The 26936-nt window shown below is 49.8% G+C and overlaps 1 protein-coding gene across 1 annotated transcript; it reads right to left on the bottom strand.

Annotated features, from left to right (window-relative positions):
• Positions 1-1963: 1963 nt before the first annotated feature.
• Positions 1964-24672, bottom strand: LOC144159410 (uncharacterized). Its single transcript, XM_077690881.1, has 4 exons — positions 24557-24672; positions 22847-22953; positions 3910-4099; positions 1964-2094 (listed from the first exon to the last, which is right to left on the bottom strand). Exons 1-3 carry the CDS (start codon positions 24598-24600, stop codon positions 3945-3947), a joined length of 306 nt encoding a protein of 101 aa, XP_077547007.1. The 5' UTR covers positions 24601-24672; the 3' UTR covers positions 1964-2094; positions 3910-3944.
• Between the last annotated feature and the right edge of the window lie 2264 nt (positions 24673-26936).

Raw genomic sequence — 26936 nt, 5'->3', positions numbered from 1 at the left:
AATTGGCTTTCAATGTGCACGTTGCAATAGAGTAAACTCCTTGCTTTGGCAGTGGAATGATCAAAAAGTGTTTTTAAAGCTTTCAGCTGTTTCTATGTAAAAAGCCTCGTTGCTTGCAGTTTTCGTCTAAAAGTAGCCCAATTACCTAGTGGTGCAGCTTTTACAAATTTCGCTGTGGCAGTCTGATTGCTACCATGAGCAACGTTTTCGAGCCACTGACAAAACAAGCTACAGTCAAATCCCGTTATATAATGAATCACTCGGGACCGCCCAAAATCATTCGTAATTTTGGAGTATCGTTGTAATGGAAAACTTGTGGTTATAAGCCAGTGCTCGTACCTGGGAGCGAAAATGACGGACCTTGGCAGTATACGCGAGTGCAGACAAGCAAACTCTCAAATCAAAACGTTGCACTCACTTCAGACCAGCTTTGAAGAAGAAATCAGTTATTTTCATCCGGAGAGTGCAGCGATTCACACGAACTTCACAGCAAGATCACTCACAACAGAGAAATACCTGCCTGCACACGTGAAAAGCATGAAAAAAAAAAAAAAAAAAACAGTAACTGGTCGTTGACTGACACCCAAAGCAACGAGCGAGAAAAGGGTCAAAGGCGGCTAGGCTGACTAGGCTACTGCGTACTAAACTACAGCTTTGTGGTGGCGCAAGCAATGGGCATTGAACATGGTGATGATGATAGCTACTACACTTGAGGGAACAGACACAGAAACGGTGGTTCCTGTTTCACGCGAGAGTTGCGGCGCTCTTACTTTACCCGAATTCGTAATATGTAGTAATATGTACTGATGTTCCTCGATTGTAAAGGAGAAAATGAATTATGTGGGTTATTCTGAAATATGCGCTATACTGAAATTCGTAGTTCTGAAATATTTTTACATTGATAATATAGGCAATCTGGCGGGGATTCTGAAAATGTTCGTAAATGGGAAAAATTCGTTAACGTGGGGTTCGTGGTAACGAGATTTGACTGTACTAACAAGCGCCACCAATTGTTTCGAGCAGGAGTTTGACTTCGACAGTAAATCACTGCTCCTTCAAATGGCTGTTCCAGTTCAGCCATTCCAAGTTGCCATTGTTTTGTAACAATATACTTATCGTGTTTTTTATTTGCCAGTGATTTTTGTAGCAAATTATTGTTGTGACGGCAGTTTCTACTGCTCGTTGAAGTTAGTCTTGGGATGTGTGCGTGAGTGATCGCGGTTGCCCTGCCGGATACGAGAAGATTTTCACTGTGGTAGGTCTGAAATATTTTATAGCAATAGTTTTTATGTCTGCATTTTGGAGTGCAGAACTGAGGTGCATTGACACATGTTGTGATGAAAGTAAAAGATTTAAATTTGAACTGTCCATGCCTGAAATCTTTTTTCTTTGCAGCATCCTGCTTTGAAAAATCAGTGTGCCTCACGGGCTAGTAACCAGTTGCTTCACTTGGTTTCAGTTGTATGAAGTCTTGCAATTGAAACTTGTTGAGAAGAGCGAGAATTGTGCAGTAGAGAGTGCCATCATTGATGTGTGCATTGCATCGGGACGTGACCATCTGCCACATTTTAGGCATGGCAGCTCTTTTGCTCAGTGAGCGAGCCACTTACAATGCTGTCGCAGTAAGGGTCCGGTTGAAACCACAAACATGCAGGCATGAGTGAGCAAGGGGGCACATACCTATGCATGTACACAAATGTGTCTCCTGTGTCCTCATTTTTGCGTCACAACGAACTTTTAATATAAATGCGCATGCATGGGCTCATGTATGCACAGGCATGTCTTTACTTGAGGCAGAGGGACCAGTAGTTTTGTTATGACATGACATTACCCACTTGCAAATTAGGATGAGTGGGGCGTTGGAGCAGCACCCAAAAATGGGGCTTGCTTGAATGTAAGAGGTCTAAAGAGTCAGTGAAGGCAGGAAAATGAGCTGGCACTCAACCTTTGTCCAGCATGGTGTTACAGCAAAGTAAATGCTTGATGCACTGCGAGTAGGTTGTACACAGCCATCAAACCGTTGAAATTTTCATTCTTTAATTTCCGATGCAAATCATGTCTTCTGTACACGGGTGTCTTCTGCTTTGGTCATACCTGTGGAGCAAAAGGAACTTTTGTATTACCGTTTGCCGGCTTACCCTGCTTTTGACCTCGAGAAATTAAGAAAAAAAAGAATCTAGCGGCATTTGGAGGGCGTGTTTATGGTCTTTTGTTTTTGGGCAAAATGTGGTATTGCCAGATGCGGTCCCTTGAACAAAATTTATAATAGTCTGGTTCAGCGCTGTTTCACCCAATAATTTTCTATCGACAGAAATATTTGTGGTCATTGTCTTCAACCTGATTCTTCTGACAAAGCATTAATCCCAGCAGTGATTCCTAAGCAGGACCAAGCATACTGCCTTAGGGATTCGTTAGATCAGCACAAATTTGTTCTGCTGCAGTGGCAGGAACCAAAAACGCCTTAACTGCATGCTTTGTTACAGGGTACAGTCAGTGCTCGTTACAGTGGATCGGCAACAACAGACTTCCGGTTACAAGAGACCATTTCTGTTGGTTTGTTTGGCCTCCATGCATTTTAAGTGGAATCTACTCTGCTCATTACGGACCCTGTTATAACAGACTACCGTCTACTACAAACTAAATTTCAGGCGCAAACTGTTTTGACTGAATGGTAATAGCAGACTTCCGTGGTGCCAGCACCCGATATGCTTTTTCCTTGTTCGTTTTGGTGAGGAAACTACTATGTCTGCCAAAATTGTCAGCGTAGAACGGGTCATTGGCACAGCCAAGCCAAGCCAATGTCGGTAGCCTTTGTTTTTTTTTTTTTTTTTTTTTTGCAACCAGCGGCAGGGTAGCTGATTCTACTGTCTGATAAACTGAGCATTACTAACGCTGTCGAACGTGGCGAAAAATAGGCCCCCATCGCCAGAAGTACGGGTCTGTCTAAGCAGAAAGTTTGCTCGGCTGTCGAGAACAAGGACCTCCGGTGAGATTTGAACAACAGCGCTTTCAAATACACTAAGTGGCGCACCCAGAGGTCGAGTCTGCCCTCATCACAGTTTTTTTATGTACTAATAAGGAACTCAGGTTCGGTGAATTTGGGCATTTATCATTGCCACGCGTGCATCGTTCCTGTTCTGTTTGATGAAAAAGGTAAGAAATGCCTCAAGCAGGGGGGCAGTTCCCACCCATTGTGTGCAGTCTGCTGCTAGCTGTGCGGAGTCCAACTGGTATAACTTCAGATTTTACAGCTGTCCTTCATCAGATTATTTCAGATCACCGTTTTAATGACCAGAATAAGATCGTTACAACTGCGGAAGCTGCCTTGGGGGAACATCGGGCAGTGATCTGAATTGTTTGATGAATGGTTTCGCGTTAGCCTGCTTCGTCGCGAAGGGTTTGAAAAGTGTCTGGCTAATTTTGCTGGCCATGAATGATTTTTATAGCTGGTTAGTAATTGCTGCTAGCTTTATTTGTTCAGCTTAGTGTGCGCCTCTACGCACTCGACCGCATGCGCTAGCTGCCTGCTTATTTTCGAAAACGGCGATCAGCGATTTTTTTCTCCCGCGTGAACACTGTGCAGAGATGCTGCAGGCGTGTAGAAAAAACAAAATGTCTGTAGCATGTATACGCAATACTGGTCAAAGTTCCCACTTTATGCTCCCACCCCCCGATCGGATACTGCATACTTCGGATACAGCGGACATTTTTTTCATAATTAAGAGTGTCCGTTGTACAGGCGTAGACTGTATTTCCAAAACACGTAGACACCTCGGCGAAAATTACCTAGCTTTGACACAAGCAAACAAGAAATGTGCCTCTTTATGTCAAAATAAAGTGACCAGCTGTGCTAACTCGACAAAGGGGATGACTTGGTCGGAACAGCAGCAGAGGTTGTGGAAGTTGTACCTGCTCGTCTCTGCTCTGTGGCGAGGGTGGTGTCGTCACGAGCGGTAGTCGTTGGCGCAGAAGTTGCGGCACCACGTGAGGCAGCACGGGTACGGCATGGCGCAGTCAAAGTTGTTCCTGCACGGTGGTGCCGACCAGCTGAGGCGCAGACACTGCCACACGGGCACCCGCTCCGGACACGTAGCAGCCGCTGCGCATGACAGCCAGAGGGGACTTCGGCACATAACTCATACAAAAGGCCATCCAGGTCGGCCTGCATGCCTTGAACTCAGTGCAAGTACGCACTCAAGAGGAGAGAACAGGACGTGCTGACATTTCCGTTGCTTGTCCTAGATAACCTACACGTAATCTTGTATGGTGTAGATAGAGGCTCGTAAGAATTTATATGGAGAAAGACACTGTATGGGCTCATATGAATTCGTATTAGCGGCTGCGTTTCTGATGGAGGCGAAAAGCAAAAATGCTTGTGTGTACGAGCTTTTGGCGCACGATAAGATACCCAGGTGGTCGAAATTAATTCGGAGCCCTCCACTACGGCGCGCCTCATCGCCTGCGTTGCGTCGACGCGTTAAAACCTACAATCAATCAATAAATTCGTATTGTGATATTATTGGACCCTTTTGAATTCGTACGGGGATGGAATGCCTAGGTGTTCATGTCATATGGGCCTGTAAGAACTCCTATAGACCCCTATAAGAATTCTTGTGAAACCATAAGAATTTTGTGGACTTAATATAAAATTCACATTGTATTTTTTTATAGGCAGGTGAAACATGCGTATTCGCCAACAGGCTAAACGTTTTACTGCTTCCGGTAGGAGGAGGTGGAATGAGGAGGAGCTTGTTGCTCCATGTCCTTGAGGATAGCAATTGGTAAGCACTTGGGCGCCTTTCGATCTCCCAATGTGCTTGCGGCAGAGGTGGACCTAGACTAGCTTATTGGGAGGAGGGATGGGTGGGAGTACAAATGTTCTGGAACATACCAAAACTATGCGGCTACTAAACCAACTGAATCGAAAATTCGGGAAACCTCGAGCCCAATTATTTGCTGCTGAGGAAGAAACATTTGATCATCAAATGGAATTTTTGGGAAAAGGATGTTCAAAATGAAGTTTATATACATCGATTGTATTTGTCCATCTATACGCACCAAGCCTCGTTATAACGTAAACGGATACAGCGAAATAATGGATATAATGAAGTAAAAGAAATTCCCATTGAAATCTCCATAGATAACCATGCATTTCAAACTTTGTTGTAACGAAGTAAAATGGACCTGTCAGTAAATATAACGAACTATATTAGCCGCCCACCACGGTGCGTTAAGCATTTCGTGGAGTTCGGCACTCGTTCGGCGCGGCTGGTTTAAAACTCCCACGTTGACCTCGCGGCCATGTGCAGCCACGCCACGCGCGGCCTTTGAGCGAACCATCCTCTTTGCTCAGCCAGTGTGCGGAGCGAGTGGGCGGGCGCATCACGTGACGGCAGTAAGCAGCGGCGCAAGGTGGCTTTCCTTTCTCAAGAACCGGTTCGCTGGGCTGCACACGCAGTCGAGGTTTATCGAGGGTTGTGTGCGCGCCTGCAAATTGCACGTGTTTTTCGACAACGACGGAAATCGCTAAGTGGCGGAAGTTGAAGCGTCGTGGAAGGCACTCGGTGACGCCGGTGTTGTGGCGGCAGATGACTTTTCTTGCTGTTATGTCAACGTCGTTACCAACGTGGTCACTACGAGAAAGAGAGAGAGAGAAGAAAACTTTATTTAAAAAACCGGGTTAGCGAGGGGGGGTGGCGGAGGACCAGAGGTCTGCCGCAACCGCCAGAGCTCGGGAGACTCCTCGGAGCTGCCCAGGGCCTGCGCCCAGTGGGATAAGGAGGGGCGTGGGGAGTATGGGTCAGCAGGACATTCGCAAAGAGAGGGATACAGAGTATCCAGCTTACCCCTCTTGGGGAAGTGGGGTGTGTGGGATTGGTGTGAATGTGAAAGTATTAGTTGAGTACGATGAGGGAACGTGCACGTTTAAAGTATCCGCCACATGTGGGCAGCCTCGGGGGATAGGTGTGGGGGTGGGAGAGTACGGCGGAGGAGGCGGTAATGAAGGGTAATTTCTCTGAAACTGATAAGAGACTCGGAGGTCTCGTTCTCGGGAGGCCCGTGTATAGTGTACGAATAACAGCGGCCCGGGAAGTAAGGGCTCGAGCGTATGCATTCGCTGCCTCATTAGCACCTATACCGGTGTGGGCCGGGGTCCACACCAGTTGCACGGGGTCGGTCAGGGGGCTTTAAAGAATTTTGAAGGCTACGGGGGATATAAAGCCTTTTGAGAAGTGCTGGATGGCCTGCTGCGAGTCTGATAGGATGGTGATTGGGGTGGGACTCTGGGAGAGCGCAAGGGCAATGGCCGCTTCCTCCGCCGTAGTTGCATACAAGGTAAAGATGGTGGCAGTGTGTGTCGGGACGTTGATGTCAGCTCCGGTAACCGCGAGGGCGTAGGCCTGTTTATAAGGGTATTTGGCTGCATCTACATACATGGTGTGTTTGGCAGGGGGTTGGAGTTTTGCATGATGACTTCACGAGCTGCTCGGCGGTTGGCATGGAATATGGGGTGCATGTGACGGGGAAGCGGTTTGATGCGGATGAGAGCTCGGATGTTGCGTGGAATAGGTTGGGGGGTGTTACATGAGGAACTAACAGATGGCGCCACGGGACCCAACCGGCCAGCACACAGATACGTTCCGGTCACAGCATTCGCTGCAATTGCCGAGCGCTTCGAACAGAGTGACATACACAATGAGCGTGCAACGTACGAAGAGTATGTTTCTGCCCTAAGAAGCATCATGAACACTCATGAAGTCCGCGCCAATGCACGCCGTGGCTATCCGCGGAAAAGCTGGTGGGACAGAGAAGTAAAAACAGCTCTTGACGCGCGACGGAATGCTAACCGGCTTCATCGTCAAGCTGTAAAAGCTGGCAGCGCTGAGGAGCGTCAGCAAGCCTGGGAGAATTACCTGCTCCAGAAGCGACATGTGCAGAAAGTGGTACAGCAAAAAATTGCGGAACATGACCACCGACAGCTGCAGGACCTCACGACGGCTGGCCGGGAAGGAGCACGTAGGTTTTGGAAATATGTGGGGTCTCTGGACCGTAGGGCTCCAGAACCTACACTTAGGGAGGAGACTACAGGGGAGGTCATTGCCGACGTCGAGCGGCACCTCACTGAGCACATCCGAGGCATCTACAATTCTTCCCAGGATCCACTAGCGGAGGGCGCGAGAGGACGGAGGCCTATCATTGAAGCCAGCGGGGACGGTTGCGAGACGGACCATGAGTGGGAGGTGACTCGCCGGGCCCTCGACCGTGTCATTTCCCGACTCGGAGCACACACGGCACAGGGGCTCGATGGCATCCCGGCGGGACTCATCAAACACCTGGGCAATGGCTCGGGAGCACCTCGCCATAATCTTCACGGGCATCATCTACGGCGACAACATCCCAGAGGACTGGCTGAGAGGAAGAGTGTGTCTACTGCTCAAGAACGGCGGCAACCCCAGCCTACTGAAGGACCACAGACCACTCACTGTGACCAGCGTCCTGTACAGGGTGTTCGCTAAGGTAGTGAAAGGCTGGGTGTCGGCATGGGCCGAAGCAAGCGGGCACCTTACGGAGCTCCAGAATGGTTTTCGCCCCCGTAGGCGCCTCGAGGACAACATATACGTGCTGACTCAGTGTGTGGACATTGCTCGGAAGCAGGATCGTGGCCTAGTGGCATGTTTTTTGGACGTCTCCAAAGCATACGACAATGTACCACACGATGGCCTGCTGCGGCACTTGGCGGACATCGGCATGGCGCCTGTGTGGGTTGAGCTGCTGCACCGCCTGTACGAAGGCAACACCGTGGGGGCTTCCTTTGGAGGGAGGGTGACGGACCCAGTTCCTGTCCGCAGGGGCCTGAAGCAAGGGTGCCCTCTATCTCCCATCTTGTTTATGCTATACGCAGCCAAGATAGAGCACGCCATTCTGGCTTCGAAACTGGGCTTCACACTGCGGTTCACTGCGGAAGGATTGCCGGAGACGTGGACACTGCCGGGATTAGTGTTTGCGGACGACCTGGTTCTCCTGGCTGATGACGCTGCTACTTTGCAGGGGCTGGTCACTGTGGCGGCGGCGCAGCTCGGAGAGCTAGGCCTATGCTTCAATGCGAAGAAGTCGGCCGTCCTCCGCTTCTCTGGCCCCGACGGTGGCGTCCATGTCACGCTCCCCAGTGGAGACCTAGTGCCTCAAGAAGAGTCGTACCGGTACCTTAGCGTAACCTTCAGCGCGGGACAGGATCGGTACTCGGCACATGCAGCCCACGTGCAGCAGTCGGCGCAGCGAGCGTGTCGCATCCTGCGCAAGCGCTGTTTATGGGGATGCAGCCGGTACTTGATGGTGCGCGAGCTGTGGAAAGCCGTCCATGTGCCGTGCCTTACGTTTGCCAACGCAGTGGTCTGCTTGCCTCACACAACTCGCGCATGGCTGGAACGTTGCCAAAGCGAAGTGGGACGCGTGGCGCTGGGTTGCCATGGCTGCGTGGCTAAAGAGGCCATTCAAGGCGATATGGGCTGGTCGTCGTTCGAGGCCCGGGAAGCCCGAAGCAAGATCGCCTACGAGGAACGGCTTCGGCGCATGGAGGACACACGCTGGGCTCGCCGTGTGTACCGGTACCACCACTTCACTGGAATCCGCACGCAATGGGGCGCCCGCCTCCACGTGCTTCGGCGGAAATTCGGCTTCTTCGAGCGTCCTACCCAGGAACCCGCTGAACAGCAACATGCCAGGGCAGTTCAGAAGCGGGTACGGGAGTCGGAGACCGCCGAATGGAGACTGGCTATGGGCGAAAAAAGCACCCTGCAGTTGTACCGCGACAACAAGACGGCGATATGCAGGGAGGCTATGTTCCACGACAGCACGGACGGCGGGTTGCTCTTCGAGGCCCGAGCGGGCGCGCTGCGGACATTAACGTATCGGCGCCGCTACGAGTCATCCCCTGACGTTCAAGCCGCGAGGTGCAGAGTGTGTGGTGAAGCAGAGGAGTCAATTGAACACATCGTGCTCCTATGTGACTCGCTGCAGCCGAAGCACCCAGATGGCGTGAGTCTGCCAGAGGCGCTGGGGTTCGTCGCTGCAGGTGCCGCCGCCGGTCGCAACGCTGCGCTGCAGGTGACAAAGGAAAGGCTCCAGCGGTGGTTTAAGGAGACCCGCCGGCGAGACTGACACGGCGTCGGGATTGTGAGTGGTGTGCCGTTGACTGCGCTGGTTCAAGGACACCCGCCGGCGAGACTACCTTCGAGAGTGTGCGTGTTGTGCCGTTGACTGTCGTGCAGTCGTGTTGAGTGATGGGTGACTACAGCGTACTGGCTGCTCGTGCGCCCTTCGACTTTTGTGGTTTTGGATTTAATAGTTATTGAGAAGTGTGCGTTTGTAGAGGGGTATGTAACACATGCATGTGTGTAGGTATGTATATATATATATATGTATCACTATGCGCATAGGACATTTTATCTATGTTGTTCCTTTACTCTCCTTATGTACCTTGTTTTATGTTGTGTTCTGTGTTCTATTTTGTGTTCTATTTTGAGTGCTGGTACGCTTGATGTATGCATTAGGCTAGGGCATTTCATGTCCGCCCGTTCCAAAGGGAGAAGCCCCATAATCATCATCATCATCATCACGGTGTATGAAAGCCGCCGGCGGGAACAGCCCCCAACACGAGGCCCCACGAGTTTCACTCCTCTCTACCTCCCAGCGGCGGAGCGCGGTGAACCTTGAGCAGACGACGGCATCGAGTTACGACCGCGCCCTGGCCGCCACTTCCACTTTCTCTTCTGCGCTGCAGCCATGTAGTCACTTGTATAAGCTTTCTCTTCCTGCTTTATAATAAACCCAGTTAACCCCATATAACCGAAGTCCAGTGTTCTATAAAAGAACCCACAACGAAACATGGTGTCAGAGTTGTGAACCAGCTGTACCGCAAGCGAAGAAATGGATAAGCTTCCAGCACCACCGAAATTTGACTCGGAGGGCAACGCAGCGGAACAATGGCGCGTCTTCAAGCAAGCCTTCACGCTGTACCTGAAAGCAACGGACACAGCCAGCGCCTCGGCAGAACGGCAAGTAGCTCTTCTCTTGACCGTCGGAGGACCAGCATTGCTTGATGTATACAACACTTTGGACTTTGGTGTACCTTCCCCTGCAAAACCGCAACCAGAATTTGACTTCGCTCACGTGATTAACCTTCTCGACACGCACTTCCTACCCAAGCACAACGAACTCTATTCGCGCTACGTTTTCCGTTCCCGCATGCAACAGCCAGAGGAACAATTCGACAGTTTCCTGACGGACTTGAAACTGAAAGCGCGCGATTGCAGATTTGGAACCCAAAGAGACAGCTTGATCCGCGACCAAATAGCATGTGGAGTACATGACGAAAAAGCGCGTGCGGACATACTCAAGCTCGAGGACCCAACTCTAGAGAAAGTTGTTAAGGTGTGTCTTGCTCACGAAGCAACAAAATTCCAACTGAAAAAATCTAAAGAGGGAGCGACGAGCGATAGTCAAGTGCATGCAGTGAAAAAGAATACCCATCGAGCAAATGGCAACGGCAGCCAGAACACCACTAAAGCAAGGAACCCACAGAAGCCTACTCTGCAGAAATGCAAGTATTGCGGCGGCAGCCATGAACGCAAAAAAGAAGCCTGACCTGCATGGAAGCAAGTATGCAGCAAACGCAGAAAGCAGAACCATTTTGCGGCCGTATGCAAAAGTCGCAAAGTAGTAGCTGGGTTAGAGATAGAAAGTGGTGAAGAAGATGATATTCTTGTCGTCGACAGCAAGAAAACGAGCGCAGTCTACACTTCACTGGAAGTTAACGGAAAACAAGTGACCTTCCAAGTAGACAGCGGAGCAGCTGTCGATGTCATCACGAGCAGGCATGTCACACGAGGGCAACTGGAACCATGCGCAACAACTCTGCGTACATGGAATGGCGGCACGGTTAAGGCAATAGGGAAAGCGGAACTCGAAACGACAGCAAAGAATGGGACCAAGCACAAAGTGAAATTTGTAGTTGTTAAGGAAGACCTCACACCGCTGATTGACAGAAAGACAGCAGAGAAGATAGGCCTCATAACAATAGACTACAACCTTGTGGCCGGGATCGATGAGGTTTCAGAAGAAAACTTCACACGTCACATTGTGGAGAAGTACCCAGATGCTTTTGGAGACTCTCTAGGAACACTTCCGGGAAAAGTTCACTTGGTGACCAAGGCCGGAGCATGTCCCAAAGCGATAACAAGCTGCAGAGTTCCTGTGAGCATTCAACCGCAACTGAACACAGCCTTGACGAATCTGGAGCAGAGGGAAGTAATCAAGAAAGTTTCGGAACCAACACAATGGGTGAGCAGAATGGTCATAGCAACAAAGAAGAACGGCGAAATGAGGATTTGCATCGACCCACGGGCATTGAATGAGGCTCTGGAAAGGGAACGTCACACACTGACAATTCTTGACGATGTGCTACCTGAACTGGCAAGGGCAAAGGTTTTCTCGAGACTTGACTTGCGAGAGGGCTTCTGGCAATGTTCACTCGATGAAGAATCAAGCTTCATGACAACCTTTCAAACACCTCAAGGACGTTATCGATGGCTTCGCCTACCCTTTGGACTTGCTGTGAGCAGTGAAATTTTCCAGAAGAGACTTCAACTGGCACTTGAAGGGCTCAGTGGAGTTATCTGCGTCGCAGACGACATCCTGGTGTTCGGAATCGGCGAAACAGACAGAGAGGCTGCGAAAGACCATGACCGAAAATTGGAAAGACTACTCCAAAGATGCCGGCAAATGGGAATACGCCTCAACAAAGAAAAGACGCAGCTGAAGACGTCGACAACAGTGTTCCTGGGACACCTGTTAACGAAAGAAGGACTGAAAGTCGACCCAGAGAAAGTCAAAGCAATTCAAGAAATGCCCAGACCAACAGATGTACAAGCAGTACAGCGCTTCTGCGGAATGGTCAACTACCTCGCCAGATTTCTACCGAGAATCTCGCGTGTGATGGAACCACTGCGAAAGCTTACGATCAAAGAAGAACCATGGTACTGGGGAAAACCACAAGAACAGGCATTTCGAAGTGCCAAGGAAGCAGTGACCAAAGCACCAGTACTTGCGTACTACGACGTGCTCAAACCACTGGAAATTCAGTGTGATGCAAGTGAGACGGGACTAGGAGCAGCTCTTCTCCAGAACGGACAGCCAGTGTCATTTTCAAGCCGTGCGCTGACACCAACAGAAATCCGTTATGCGCAGATGGAGAAGGAGATGCTGGCAATCGTCTTTGCACTGAAGAAATTTCATCAGTACTCTTTTGGAAGAGCCACTAAGATCATCACTGATCACAAGCCACTTCAGTCGATTCTCAAGAAACAACTCGATCAAGTACCACGGCGACTGCAAGGAATGATTCTTCAAACCCAAAGGTACGACATAAGCATCGAGTACCGACCAGGCAAAGAACTTCAGTTGGCCGACACGATGTCTCGTGCATTTCTGCCGAACGATAGCAGTGAGGAAGAACTTGAGAACATCAACGTCGTGAGTCACCTGCCTGTGCGTAAAGAAACGCAGGAGAAAATCCGAAATGCAACAAGAGATGACGACTCAATGCGAAGACTGAAAGCGACAATCCAGTCAGGATGGCCGGAGGAAAAAGATCAAGTACCTCAAGACATACGGATGTACTTCACCTTCAGAGATGAACTCACCGTCGAAGATGACATGATCTTCAAGGGACTGCGATTAGTCATCCCGACGTCGCTGCGAGCCGAAATCAAACAAAAGCTCCATGCGTCACACATGGGAATAGAAAGCTGCTTGCGACGTGCTCGAGAATGCGTCTTCTGGCCAGGTCTCAATGCAGAACTGAAAGACTTCATCTCAAGATGTGAGATATGCCAAAAGCATGCTATCTCTCAACAGCGAGAAACTCTGATTATGCACCCGCAACCAAGCTACCCATGGGAACGAGTGGGATGCGACATCTTTGAGTACAAGGACAAGAACTTTTTAGTCACAGTGGACTATTACAGCAACTTTTGGGAAGTAGATCAACTGAAATCTCTGAGTTCAAGCCAAGTGATTCTGAAATTGAAAGCTCACTTCGCCAGACACGGAATCCCGCAAGTACTCATCACGGATAATGGACCACAGTATTCATGTGAAGAATTCCAGAACTTTGCCAAGAGCTGGAGTTTTGAACACAAAACGTCGAGTCCAGCCTATCCACGTTCCAACGGCAAGGCAGAATCAGCAGTGAAAACGGCAAAAATGCTGCTAAAGAAAGCTGAAGAAAGCAAATCAGAAGTGCATATGACAATTTTGGACTTCAGAAACACCCCTTTGCAAGGCCTGAATGCAAGCCCAGCGCAACTGCTGATGGGCCGCCGTACAAGAACAACCCTACCGACAAAAGCACAACTGCTGCAACCAAGGACAGTAGATGTAAAGGACCGGATGAAAGAGAGAAGAAGAAAGATAATTTCTCATCATGACAAACAAGCTAAGGATCTGCCAATCCTGAAGGAGGGAGAAAGCGTGACAGTTCGACCACAGAAAGGCAAAACGTGGGAGAAAGCAACTGTGACTGAACGGGTGGACGACAGGTCATACAAGGTGAAAACTGGTGACAGCATCCTGCGGAGAAATCGCGTCTTCATTAGAAGTACACCCAAGCCTTCTGATGAGAGCCAGCCCGGATACACCACACCTGACCTGCCTGCGAGTACGTCGAACAACGAAGCTTCGACAAGCCGAGCATCACCCAACTCCTTGCCTACAGAAGTCAACGGATCCATCAGCTCAAACGGAAGAACATCTGACCAGGTAGGCACTCCGGTCCGACCACGAAGAACCAGGATGCTCCCAAAGAGGTTGCAAGACTTCGTCGTCGGATAAAGTGGACAGCTCTTTCAAAGAAGGAAAGATGTTACATGAGGAACTAACAGATCGCGCCACGGGACCCAACCCACGGTGTATGAAAGCCATGGAGGCCGGCGGGAACAGCCCCCAACACGAGGCCCCACGAGTTTCACTCCTCTCTACCTCCCAGCGGCGGAGCGCGGTGAACCTTGAGCAGACGACGGCATCGAGTTACGCCCGCGCCCTGGCCGCCACTTCCACTTTCTCTTCTGCGCTGCAGCCATGTAGTCACTTGTATAAGCTTTCTCTTCCTGCTTTATAATAAACCCAGTTAACCCCATATAACCGAAGTCCAGTGTTCTATAAAAGAACCCACAACGAAACAGGGGGTAGTGGATGCTGTGAGGAGTGTATGCCCTGCGATTTGGAGTATGCAATGGCCCGTGGGTGTGGTGGAGAGTCTGGCGAATTGGGCTGTCCGGCGGGCCTCAAGAAGTTTAGGGATAGTGTTATGGGTGCCTAGTGACATAAGGCGATTGGTAGGAGGCCCGGGAGGAAGGAGCAAGGCCGCGCGATATGCTTTGCGGAGCATGGCATCCAAGGCGCATGTGTTTGAGTGTTTGTGATATGCATGTAGGGGAGTTGGTAGAGTATGCGGCTGATCATAAAGCTGTGTAATAAACATAGTCGGTCCAGTTCTGTTAAGCCATGATGGCGGTTGGCGACGCGTTTTACGAGGTGGATAGTTTGGGCTGTGTATTTCTTAACGTACTTGAGCGTGGAGAGTGTAGATCTGTTGTGTGTGATCGTAAGACCCAAGATTCTTAGCTCGTGAGCGTGGGGGATGGGGTTGTCATTCGTAAATAGTTGTATTGATGGTTGGGGGGAAGGGCGGGTTTCGAGAGGTGTCATGATAAGTAGGGCAGATTTGGTGGGCGAGCATGTTAGGCCAAGAGGGGCGATGTGTGTGAGGACGTGGTCAAGCCCAGTTTGTAAGGTGTCTTCTATCTGGTTATCACTGCCACGTGGCACCCATAGGGTGATACCACCTGCGTAAATGGTGCTGCGAAGTGCGGGGATGTTGAGGAGTTGGTGATCGAGTGGAATGAGAGTAATATTAAAAAGTAGTGGTGAGAGAACTGCCCCTTGGGGAGACCCGCGATTAGGCAATTGGAGAGGTGTGGATTGTATGGGGCCGAGTTTGATAGTGGCTGTGCGTAGGAAGTTGTGGATATAAGTAGAATCGGGCTCCTCGTCCGAGGTTGATGATGGCTGCGAGGATTGCCTCGTGATAAATGGTCGAAAGCCTTGTGCAGGTCAAATGAGAGTACCACGTAGTTATCTTTGGCAGGTGGGTGGTTTATTAAGTCGTGGTGGAATTGTAAGAGGGCATCCTGTGTGGAGAGGGTGGGGCAGAAGCCTAACATATTGGGAGGATATAGGTTGTTAGATTCTAGATAGTGGGAAATACGGTTGTAGATGACGTGCTCTAGCAATTTTCCAATTCAGGAGGTCAAAGATATAGGGCGTAGGCTGTGTATAGAGGATGGTTTGCCCGTTTAGGTATTAGCGTGATGTCCAAGTATTTCCAGGCTGCTGGAAGGGTTCCTTACGTCCAGTGTTGGTTATTGAAATCTGTAAGCTGCATGATGAGGTCGTCATTGAGATGCCTAAGTATCGTATTTGTGTCTTTGTCGTGGCCCGGGGCGTGCCAGCGTAGGGTTGATATGGCCGATTTCACTTCCTCTATAGTTATAGTGGAATCGAGGGCTGCATTTGGTGCTCCCAAGTAACAAGTTAAGTGGGAATTGAATGTAGTGGTTGGGGGATGTACTACAAGTCCTTAAGTGTTTTTATGGTTTCTTCCAGGTGTGTTTCGAGCGAATGGATTAATTGGGTTGTGCGGTGTTGTTATTGTTGTTTGATATTATTGGGGTTTATGAGGCTACGAAGTATCTGTCATGCCTTTCTGGTTGAGAGCTGTCCTTTGAGGTCGTCGCAGAGAAAGTTCCAATTCGATCGCGCGAGAGTTTGGGCATGCTGTTTTATTTGTGTTCGGAGGTGTGCTAGTTTGAGTTTGAGTGCTCTTCTGTGTTTGTGCTTACGCCATCGTTTTCGATGCTGCAATAAGCTTCCCATAGGTGATTAATGTGAGGGTAAACGTATGGGGTGGGGATTTTGGGGTCGACGAGAGAGGTACTCTTATCTTTGGCGTGTAGGATAGATGTGATTCGAGCTCACTTTCTGTGTTAGGGGGCGGGATGTCTAGACTGTTGGTTCGGAATTGGTCCCAGTTGGTAAGGATGTGTTGATTTCGTAAAGGGGAGGGGTGGGGGGAAGGGCGTGTATGAGCGCTACAGAATATTTGTGTTTGAGTGATGAAGTGGTCACTTCCTAGGGATTGTGGAAGTGGGTGTTCCATGTGGCGTTGGATATGTTTTTCGTTATAGTTAGGTCGGGTGCTGTGTCCTTTTGGACGCTATTGCCTAATCTCGTGGGCTGTGGAGGGTCGCTATGCGTTGTGAGTTGGAGTTCCTGTATAACTTCCCATAGTATTCTACCCTTTCGGGTGGTGCGTGTGCATCCCCATTTTATATGTGGCGCGTTGAAGTCGCCCAGAATGAGTAGTGGTTGGGCTTTGGAATGGTGTATGGCTTGTTGGAATAACGCTTTGAAATTAGTATCGGTGGATTCGGGTGCGCTGTAGACATTCAAGACATGTAAGTGGGTACTAGTTGGTTTGGGGGTAAAAGAGTAATGAATACATGGGGGATGTCAGAGTTGAGCATGTGTTGTTGGGTGGCTGTATTCCTATGTACAAGAGTGCTTAGTTGGGGGGAACGAGTATCCTGATGCGCTCTGTAATTGAGAAGTTTGGTTGCCGTGTGTGTTTCTTGTAGCGCTATGAGGAGGGGTGTTTGGTCGAGCGTGGTGAGGAATGCCTGGAGCTTAGAGCGTTTTGTTCTGTACCCTCTGCAATTCCATTGCCATATCATTTGCGGCTTATAATTCTTTGCCATGTTCTATTGGAGCATCTAGTGGCGTATGAGCTGAGGGAGGTTGGACGGGCTGTAGAATGGCTGCCTGCATCCAGTTTAGCATTTCTTGGTGAAGGTCGTGCACAGTGACTTGGGTGGCTTTGATTTGTTCCGTGGTCTGATTTTTTAGGGCGGTAAAAGCGGACTCTACTTCTATGCATAGGGACGTAATCGCGTCATGCGTTACCGGGGCGGATGGTGTCTTAATTGGAGCAGGGGAGATTGTGACGAGTCATTGAGAGCGGGGGGCTGTGGATTGTTGAGGGAGACTTGTTTGAGTTGGGCGTTTTCGCGTGTGAGGCGTTCGTTTTCCTGGCGTAGTTGGGTGATTGTGTGGCGGAGCGTTTGCGTTTCTTGACAAAGTGCCGCCATCTCATCTTGCCATTGTTGTGTTGTGGATTGTGGAGAGGGTGGGGTAGAGAGCAGGTCCCGGGCACTTATTGAGCTCTGGGCAGCCTGGCTGTAGGTCTTGTTGTGGAGGATCTTGAGGGGTGGATAGGCTGTAATGCTGGGATTCCCAAGTGGTAGAGTAGTGGTGGTCTGCTGGTTTGCTGCGGAGGTCTTGCGGCATGGCTGGAATCGTTTGGGGCAGCCAGCCGCTCCGGTGTCATGGGTGTCGCCGCAGAGGATGCACTTGGGTTTGCAGGGATGGTTGGGTGTGGGGCCTGGAGTTCCACAAGTGGTGCAGTGAGGTTGTGGTGAAGGGTTGGGGCATACGTCCCGCCTGTGGCCTGGTTTCCAGCAGGCCAAGCAGGCCTCCGACTTCTGCTTGAAAGGGTAACACCGGAGGATGACGGCATGGTAGCGGACCCAGAAGGGGATTAATGGGCCGAGAAAGAGCACTTGAACGATTCCTGTGCCACGGATTTGTTTTGCCTCAAGGACAGTGATGGTAGAATTATACTGGACAAGACTGTCCATAATGGTGGTGTCATTGTCGCTGGGGGGAGGGATATGGTTGGCCAGGGCGTATGTTCCATGGAAGCGTTTGGAGATTCAAGTACTGTTGATCGCATGCTTCAGACGCTGTGCTGATGACTATGAAGTTTGATCGTTGGTTAATTCGGACTTGGTCTTCGTGAGTGTTGGTGAGGTTGGCCTGCTTGAAGATGGTGTCGACCATAAGGGCTGCGTTCACTTGCATAAGGTTGAGGCCTCCTTGTGGTCGCAGCACGATTTTAACATCATCCGTTAGGTCTTCTTGGGGGGGGGGGAGAGCTTCTTCTTGCGATGTTGCCTTCGCAAGGGTTTGTTGTTGGTCGGCGCTGTGTATGTTGCGGCTGCTGTGGTCGCGGCTGCCGCCCGTTGGCGAATTTCTTTCCATCCTGGCTCATTCAGGACTTGCGGATCGATGTCTTATCCAGCAACGGCGTATTCCATGCCGGAGGTCGTCTGAATTAGTGAAGGGCCAGGCACATTCTCCGGTGCTGGTGCGTGGTAGGTGGTGAGGACTGAAGAAGTGCTTGAATTTCCCTTGCTGCCCGGGGAAATGGCAGCGTTCATGGTGGTGCAGTTGTCTTGCGGTGAATACGGAGCCGCCGATGTGTAGGAGCTTTCCTCGTCTACCGCAGGGGGCGCCGATGTTGCAGGGACGAACCGCCGAGGCTCGTTGGCGCTAGCCCTAAAATTAGGCCCAGCGGCACAGCGGCGTGGTGGTGATTTTGGAAGGCGGTAGTGCTGGTATCGGGAATGGTAGGGACATGAAAATTATGTCAAGAGAGTCTTTACTTTGAGGAGAACTCGTTGGTGAAGTCAGTTTGTGCGATTTGGCTCTGTGAAGGTACTGCGGGCGTGAAACTCGGGAGCGTTGCGAAGACCGCCGACGCTATACTGTCGCAGATGTTACCGGAGAAACCAACGCAAACAACGTCGAAGACGCCGTGGTCACGTCGTCACAGGCAGTCGATGCGGTCGACCTTCAACGTCGTTTCTTCGGCGCTCACGGCGACGACGAAAACGGCATCAACACTGTGACCAGCGCTGCAAAGGAAGTCTTTCGCTTGCGATGTCCGAAACAAAAGAGCATCACGGTCTTTTTCCAGCTATGTCTAGCTAACAATAAAATATGCAGTTTGCGAAATGAGCAAGCAAAATATTTATCTCCTAAGCGTGGTCGCGTAGCGGTACAGTGGACCGCGAGGCAGTTTCCTTCTTTGCATGGAAGTTGTGCACCCAACTGAGCATACATTTCCTCCCGGACAACCATTTCTGATTCGAAGACTGCAATTCCAAATTTCGATACTGGCCGATTATAACGAGTGGCACTCAAAATTCTCGAAAAATGTCCACCCATGTTCTCAGGCCAGACAGTTCACTCGACTTGAGCACCCGCACACTTCGGCCTCGAGGGAAACGAGACGGCCCACGAACACGCCCGACGGCTCGCGATCCGGGCAGGGCCTAATCTCTATCCCTATCACGGGGCGCGGTCTGCGAGGGATAGTCTGATCACATTAAATGATATCACCACGCACTACCGCCTCTCCCGCCGGATCTACCCACCGGCGGACCAGCAATCGGATAACAGCAAATCTCACATTTGGGGTCTACTACAAACTGACACTTACACCAATCTAGCCCGACGTACACCCTACACCCAAGCCCCTACCCAACCGCAGCCTGTGCCACCTGTGCGGCGAACACGTCACCCTATTTCATAGTATGCGCATGCCCCCAGGATCCGTTCCCACTAATCACCTCTGAGGCAGGGATTTATCCAGAGTTTCGATTTTAAGGGGGGGGGTGTCGAAATCCCCCAGGGGGTTGTTGGGGGCGGTTGTTTGGGGGAAGGGGGGGGGGGGTTATAAATCCCTGGGCAGGGTGCTTGTGGTTGTGGAAGCTTTTGGGGGGAATGGTCAAAATTCGTCAAAATTCTTCTGGGGTGGTGTTAGGGGGTGTTGGGGGGTACGTGTGTATAAATATACCTGCTCTGAGGGGCACTGAGAGGCCGCGCTCCGCAGCTCCGATCCGGACCTTCAGGTCCGGTTAATCGATAGGGCTGAGGAGGCCGATGATGTGTGGATTCCACCGGCTACAAGAGCGACCTAAATGACAGTAACCGAAGTATTCTGTCTGTTGCCGTAAACTGTAATGTTACGGCTCCCTTTTAACTTAATATTCTTTATAACGAGGTTTGAGTGTATATCAGTGTATGTAAATGACCTGTGTGTCATTTAATCGCCGTGATATGTACATTCAGGTAAATTTTGTTCACCCCTCCCCCCCTAAAAAAAGAAGAAAAAACGTTACACCAAAACGTCAAGCTGGAATCCGGCGGAAAGGCTCGTACGCGCAGGTGCCAAGGATCACTCCTCTGTCCCTCTGCAGCAAGTTCACTGCACTAGTACGGTGGACAATTTTGCAAATTCGACAGTCAAGCAGCTAGCACCATTGTACGACCGAAGCAAATTTCAAAAAATTCAGAACAAAAAAAAAATGGCGCAGCTTGCACTGGAGGTGCAAAGCTGGACGAACACCACAGCTGGCGGCCCCTCTCCCTTCGTCGGAGACCCGGCTGTTGCACCTCACATGGATTTCCGAACTTGCCGCTAAAAGTTCTCCATGACTGGCAGGCCCGGATCGCTTTGTCCGCAGGCCTCTCCCAAACGTGGACTGCGTTAGCCCGCGCTAGAACCCGCGGCAACCGGCTTCGCGAACTCGGTGCCTGTGCTCCCCACTTCAGGCGCGCGAACGCACGTGAACTGGCTACGCCAGCCGGTTTCACAACGCGAGAGACCCAGGTTAGATCCCGACCACGGGAAGCGCTTTCTCCCATGGTTCCGCTCTTTTTGTTTCATGAGGCGGCGCTCTGTTAATTGTTTTCTGTTGTGCTTAATTGGGGGGTGTCAGGTTATCGCTTTTTCCGTTATTTTTTTATTTATTTACAACCTCCCAAACCCCTTGGTGTGCATTTCCCTTCCAGTATCGTAATGAGGCGGCCTGGGAATTCGATGTGGATGGTTTCTGCACGCTATGGGCGTCTAAATTCGTTGCTAGACTTAGGCCTTGTATGTTTTGCACAATCGCTGCCATGGAAGGCTTAGGTAGTGTTACTGCGTAGGAGCTTCACGGCACAACGCGCATTGCCGTGAAGCTGCACTAAAGGAAACACTCCGCGCATTATCCGCACCCCTACTTTGACACTGAAATTTTCGCATTTGTGGTGCGGGTTATACGCGCGAAAATACGGGAAGGATGCAAACGTGCAGCTAAAAGCGGAAAAATGCAGCAGATATTTTTCGGTAGGCAAGGACAAGCAAAATGTATGTATGTATGTATGTATGTATGTATGTATGTATGTATGTATGTATGTATGTATGTATGTATGTATGAATGTATGAATGTATGAATGCATGCATGCATGCATGCATGTATGTATGTATGCATGTATGTATGTATGTATGTATGTATGTATGCATGCATGCATGCATGCATGCATGCATGTATGTATGTATGTATGTATGTATGTATGTATGTATGTATGTATGTATGTATGTATGTATGTATGCATGTATGTATGTAGGTATGCATGTATGTATGTATGCATGCATGCATGCATGCATGTATGTATGTATGTATGTATGTATTCATTGTACTTTAGAGAGAAAGGAAGGTCCACCAGCAGGATCAAATTGTCTCGCCTACGGGCGGACACCGAACGCCTGCTGGTGTAGGGGAGGTGGGATGGAGCAGTTGGAATTAAGCGGCTTTGAAATACATTGAAAACATAGCGGGCCAACGAAAATTCCGAAATTTGTTTGAATTAATCGACCGTTTGAATTACCCGAGTTTGAATTATCGCGAGTCGACTGTATACTCTCTGGTAGTATACATACACAATGCCATAGACAATCGTACCATACACAAAAGTATGGCGTTACGTATGCATAGTGAATTTTTTAAAATGAAACATAGGCTATCCCACTGTGGTGTACAGGCAGATCGTACATGGCAGACTTGGCACTCAAAGTAGGGTCCCGTTATTACAAATAAAGGAGCGCTGAAGGGAATTCATCTAAATTTTGTTTATGGCTGCAAGAACGCCCCGCGAACTTGGGAACGGTCTGGTTTCTAGCGTGGTCTATCCTACTCTACAACACGTGTAAAAATTAATATCGAGTATTTGCTCACGAACAGTTTTTACAAAGGTTATCCGCATTATTATAAATCACGTTCCGCTCTTCGGAAATGATTCTGAGCTTCTGACGTCATGGTAGACGTCACCAAACTGCAGTAGTGGTCCCAGAGATTGGTTTTAAAGGGGGCGATTTTTTTTTGGGGGGGGGGGGGAGGTGGGGGGGGGGGGAGGTGGGGGGGGGGGCGAATAAGAACTGCTTCCCTCCTTGCGCCAGTTCTGCGGAGGAGGTGACAATAATGCCGGCGTGTGCGCGTATGTGGTGTAACCCGCTTGCTCACAAATCACTTAGCGACACAGTGGTTTTTGACTCTCCGTAGGCGGTGCAACGACTGACTCGAGCCCGTATTGCTGACGGTCGCAACACGTTTGCGACCTCGCACAAGTGGGATTTAACCTCGCGCAAGTGGAATGCTTCAAAAAAAAAAAGAAGCTGAGGACCTCTTTGGGGGGGGGGGGGGGGGGGGAAGGGGGCGATCGCCCCCTTCGCCCCCCCCCCCCCCCTTGGGACCGCCACTGCCAAACTGGCAGGTAGAATGGTGCGAGGTAGTGCGAGGAAAACGACGCTTGTAATGTACTCTCCTCTCGAAAAAAGTGGAAGTGATAGGCAAAAAAAAATGTTAAAAACTCGGGAGGTAGTTTACGAACTATAGACCAAACTGATAAAGCGATTAGTTCCCGAACTTACTTCAGCGTGCCTTTAAACTTGGGCGGCACCGAGCATGCAGCTGGAGAGCGTATAGCGAAACAACGCTTGCCATTTTACTGAGAGAAGCACACACGTGACTTTGTCCGCTGTTGCTACCGGAGCTACACTAACCGGTATGATGCAGAGGCTTCCTGAAGTCTTCTATGTCGTCCGTCGACAGAACAGCCGGGACGCAGATGAGGGCAAGGAGCAGAGCCACGTACCACCGACTGAGAAGTCTGCGGGAGGCATGATAGACAGGCAACAGTGCATGCAGCGTGCGATTCAGATCCCGGATTTCAACCCGCCCTGCATATAATCCGCAACCCCACTTTCAGCTCGCCGGAAATGAAAAGAAAAAATATCCTCGCGTATTGCCCAAAGGCTGCACCAAAGCTATACTGCTCAAGCAACACATCACATACTATGTACACAGAAAAAGCGTATATTTAGCGAGCACAATGCACTGACTGCAAGGAGAAAGTCACAATTCATTCATTGTCGCTGCTCTCCCTAGAGCTATCACTTGAGCCGCAGTCCTCACTGTTTTGTACACAAGGTCATATTCGGTTACATTCATATTGTTTGTGATGCAGCATTTCTTGAAGCTTTTTTGCCCCATCTCACCTGGAATCGCCCTCCATGCCTCGGCAATCCACTTGCAGGAAGGCGTAGTCAGTGTTACTGCGTAGGAGCTACACGGCACAACGCGCATTGCCGTGAAGCTAAACTAAGAGAAAAAACCCCGAGTATTATCCGCACCCCTACTTTGCCACTGACATTGTCGCATTTTTGGTGCGGGTTATACGCGCGAAAATACGGTATATAAGTCTTGTGACCAGTAAACAGTAGCTACGGAGAGATGAGAACCAGGAGAAAGGGAAGGTGTGCGCGCACATTCTGAGGGGCGAGTCATTGCGTGGAAATGGCGATTGGGAAAGATGAAAAGCCTCTATCGCGTTGCGCCATCGTTGCGCCACACTCCGCATGTGGGGGCGAAAGTTGGCTGAAATTAGAACTACGCTGAAGTTCTGGAATTTTTCGTGTTTCTTTCCGTGTTTCTGCTGTATAAAAGCACTCCATGAAGTGCTGAAGTGTCATTAGCCGCAGAAGCATACAAGCGAAGCCGTCCAGGAAAATCTGAGACGAAAAAAAAAAAAAAACAGCTGTTCGACAAGGTGGGCAAACCGAAACGCGGTACTGGTATCGTAAGCGTCGTAAATCTCACTCACCCGATTCCTAACTTCTCTCAACTTGACTTGTGAATCTCACCCGACCTCAACTCATACTGAGAGCAGTCTGTCTTGATTTGAACCCAACCAGTCAAACAGCTATTGCTCACTGACTAGTCAGTCACTTTTAAGGAATGAATACTATTTTTGTGTGTGTGTGTGTGTGTTGGGGGGGGGGGGGGTTCGTTCGCATGTAGACGTCGCTAGACTTACTTCTGGTCATCTGCAATTATTAATAGTGATGAATAATTATTAAAAGCGACTTCGGCTAGTCAGTAAACGTTAGCGGTTTACCGTTTATGTACAAATCAAGACAGACTGCTCTCACCGTGAGTTGTGAAGCGGGGGTGAGACGAGCTGCTGGTGTAAGGGCAAGATTTGGGGACGCTTATAGAACCCTGGCCGGAATGCTAAATGGAGAACAGAGTGCCTCAAGTCATTTCAATTTGATCCCGTGCACTGTGGCACGTCGTGGACTGTAGGCATCTCTCAACGTATCAACGAGCTCACTGGCGGGCTCAGCTCACCTCATCCCTTTCCGCGTATATATGAACGTATAGAGAGCATCCCCGCAATTTCCGCGCTAGTAATGCCATTGGCAGTGACGTACTTGAATTCATGTCGAGATCCTAGGAGTCTGTGTGGTCGGCCCATCTTATTTTTCTTTTCTTCTCCCTTTGTCTTGGCGCGAATAAACTATCAGCATTCTGGCGATGATGATGTTAATGATGGCGCTCTAGAAGAGGCGTAGGGTAAGCATAAACAACGACGACGCGTGAGCGAACCTTGCGTTGTCGAGTACCCAAGTTAAACAGGTATTTACACAGGTCTCGTCTGGCGCCAACAGCTCTGTGCAGCTATTGCAACGAAGACGAATCTGTCGAACACTACCTTTTGACATGCCGACGTTTTTCCCGCCTGAGACGTCAGTCCCTGGAGGTGCCGCTTTACAGGTTGGGGATATCACTAACAGTGCCGGCTATACTATCGTTCGGGGCATCCGAAACGGGGTTCTGCCGCCGAGATGTATGCTCTGCCCTCCTGCGCTACATTGAAAATTCAAAACGATTCTCTTAATGATTGCGATTGGTCACCCTCGCTTTAATTTTTCAGGATTTTTTTTTCTCAAAACTTTTTCCAACCGGTCTAAATTATCTTTCCTAAGCGTCTCGTGATTAGATAAAAATTCCATTCATTTTAACCATCCTCTGTTGATTGGCCGATCCCCTGATTGGGTATGTGCCATACCTAAAGGCGCAACAACAACAACAACAACAACAACAACAACAACAACAGACTGAATAAATTTGAGGCGCTAAACAACGGGGACCAAAGAAACACGTAGACACAGACAATGTCTTCAGCCAACTGGGCGAGGGCTTCTTGCACGAGGGGAGCTGGGCAAGAGATGGCAGCCTCCCACTCTGTGAATGATATGTTATGAAGGATAGAATGCGTTTTTCTAGGTGATTCCGGCATGACTGGGAGTTAAATTTCGCCTCTCCATCTTCTTGGCGAACTGATGGAGGCGAAATAGTGATGTTCTTTTGATGCGCGAGCCGAGAGGACGATCTCGACTCGCTCCGATGACCGACGACCGATGCTTGGAGCGGGTGAGGGATGAGGACTACCTTGTCTGTGTCTACGTGTTTCTTTGGTCCCCGTTGTTTAGCGCCTCAAGTTTATTCAGTATGTTCAACCAACTAGCCCTGATCAAGCTTTTGTTACTGAACAACAACAGGCAGATCAAGGTAACCTGAGGGTACGCAATTCAGTATTGGGGTTGAATGACGGGGGTTAGCACAGCTCTGCCTTTGGTTAGAGGCTCTTTGTGTTTAGATTACCCTGAACGAACGACGGAATGTGTTTTCACACCGTAATTTTCACAGTCACCTCATTCCTTTTAATTTTGTGCTCGGAGCGTGGGGCAATAGTCGAGGCCACTAGCGCCGCGGATGCATGGACATGATGAGGGAGGACCGGGTTGACTGGCGGGTTCAAATGAACTGCATCCAAAAAGTTGAGGCGACGGGACCAGTGGGGTTCCTTGAATAGGAGCTATTCTGCTCCTCGCGGCCCGTCGACTCACCCCGACAAGCCAGTCAACCTACCCCCTACCTTCGAGTCGAACGGGCTTGCCTCGACGGCTTTTCGACTCGCCACGCACGCTTATACATTGGTGCTTTGAGTCTAAAAAACCCGTTTTTCTCGACTCAACTCTCCCTTTCCGTGTCCATGAACGAAAAACCCGTTTCTTTTTACTCAACTTTTGCTCGCCGTGTCCATGTATATGGGGCTTAGTCGAAAAAAACTGTTTTTTCCGACTCAATTCTTTCTCGTCGTGTCCTTATGGGGCTTATTTGAAAAGAAAAAAAATACGTTTTTCTCGACTGGACACGACGTTTTCCTCGTCGTGTCCATGCATACGGGGCTTAACTCTACCTAACGTGCAGTAACGACTAACGATAATTGTTTTTCTGCCGACAGCTATTCGCGGCATCCTCACGTGGCTTCCATGTCTGCGCTCACCATGATGGTCTGCCATTATGCAATTGTCTTGTGGAAAAACAAAAATGGCAAAGCATTCGGCAGGTCATGTAAGACACGCTCACGGCATCCCGAAAGTTCAGTGCGAGAAGCCAACCAACCAGGATTTTGCCTATGCTTGTTTGAAGCTGCTTCTGAGTTCCAAGGAAAAGAGACGGTAGTAGTGAATCTACCAGATTTTGGGGAAATCCCAAAGGTGGAGCTATCAACGGAAAAGTTGACATCCACCTCAATGCACCTCAGCTTTCCTTTGTAGCCGTACGGCGTCATTGAGGTGGATGTCACATTTTCCTTCGCAGTTGAAAGTAGCAGTAGTGTCGACTTTATTTTGCCCAAATTTTGTGGCGACTGTACCACTGAGTTGTTTACCCAGTCATCTCGACAGCGGGGCTCTTCACGTTTTGGGAGCTCAGTGTCTTCAGCCAACTGTGCGAGGGCTTCTT

Source organism: Haemaphysalis longicornis, unplaced genomic scaffold (genome assembly GCF_048455015.1).
Source record: "Haemaphysalis longicornis isolate Haplotype H1 unplaced genomic scaffold, Haemaphysalis longicornis Haplotype H1 scaffold_10, whole genome shotgun sequence".
Taxonomy (NCBI): domain Eukaryota; kingdom Metazoa; phylum Arthropoda; class Arachnida; order Ixodida; family Ixodidae; genus Haemaphysalis; species Haemaphysalis longicornis.
Note: the sequence above shows the minus strand (reverse complement) of the source record. Positions and strands in the feature narration are given on the sequence as shown.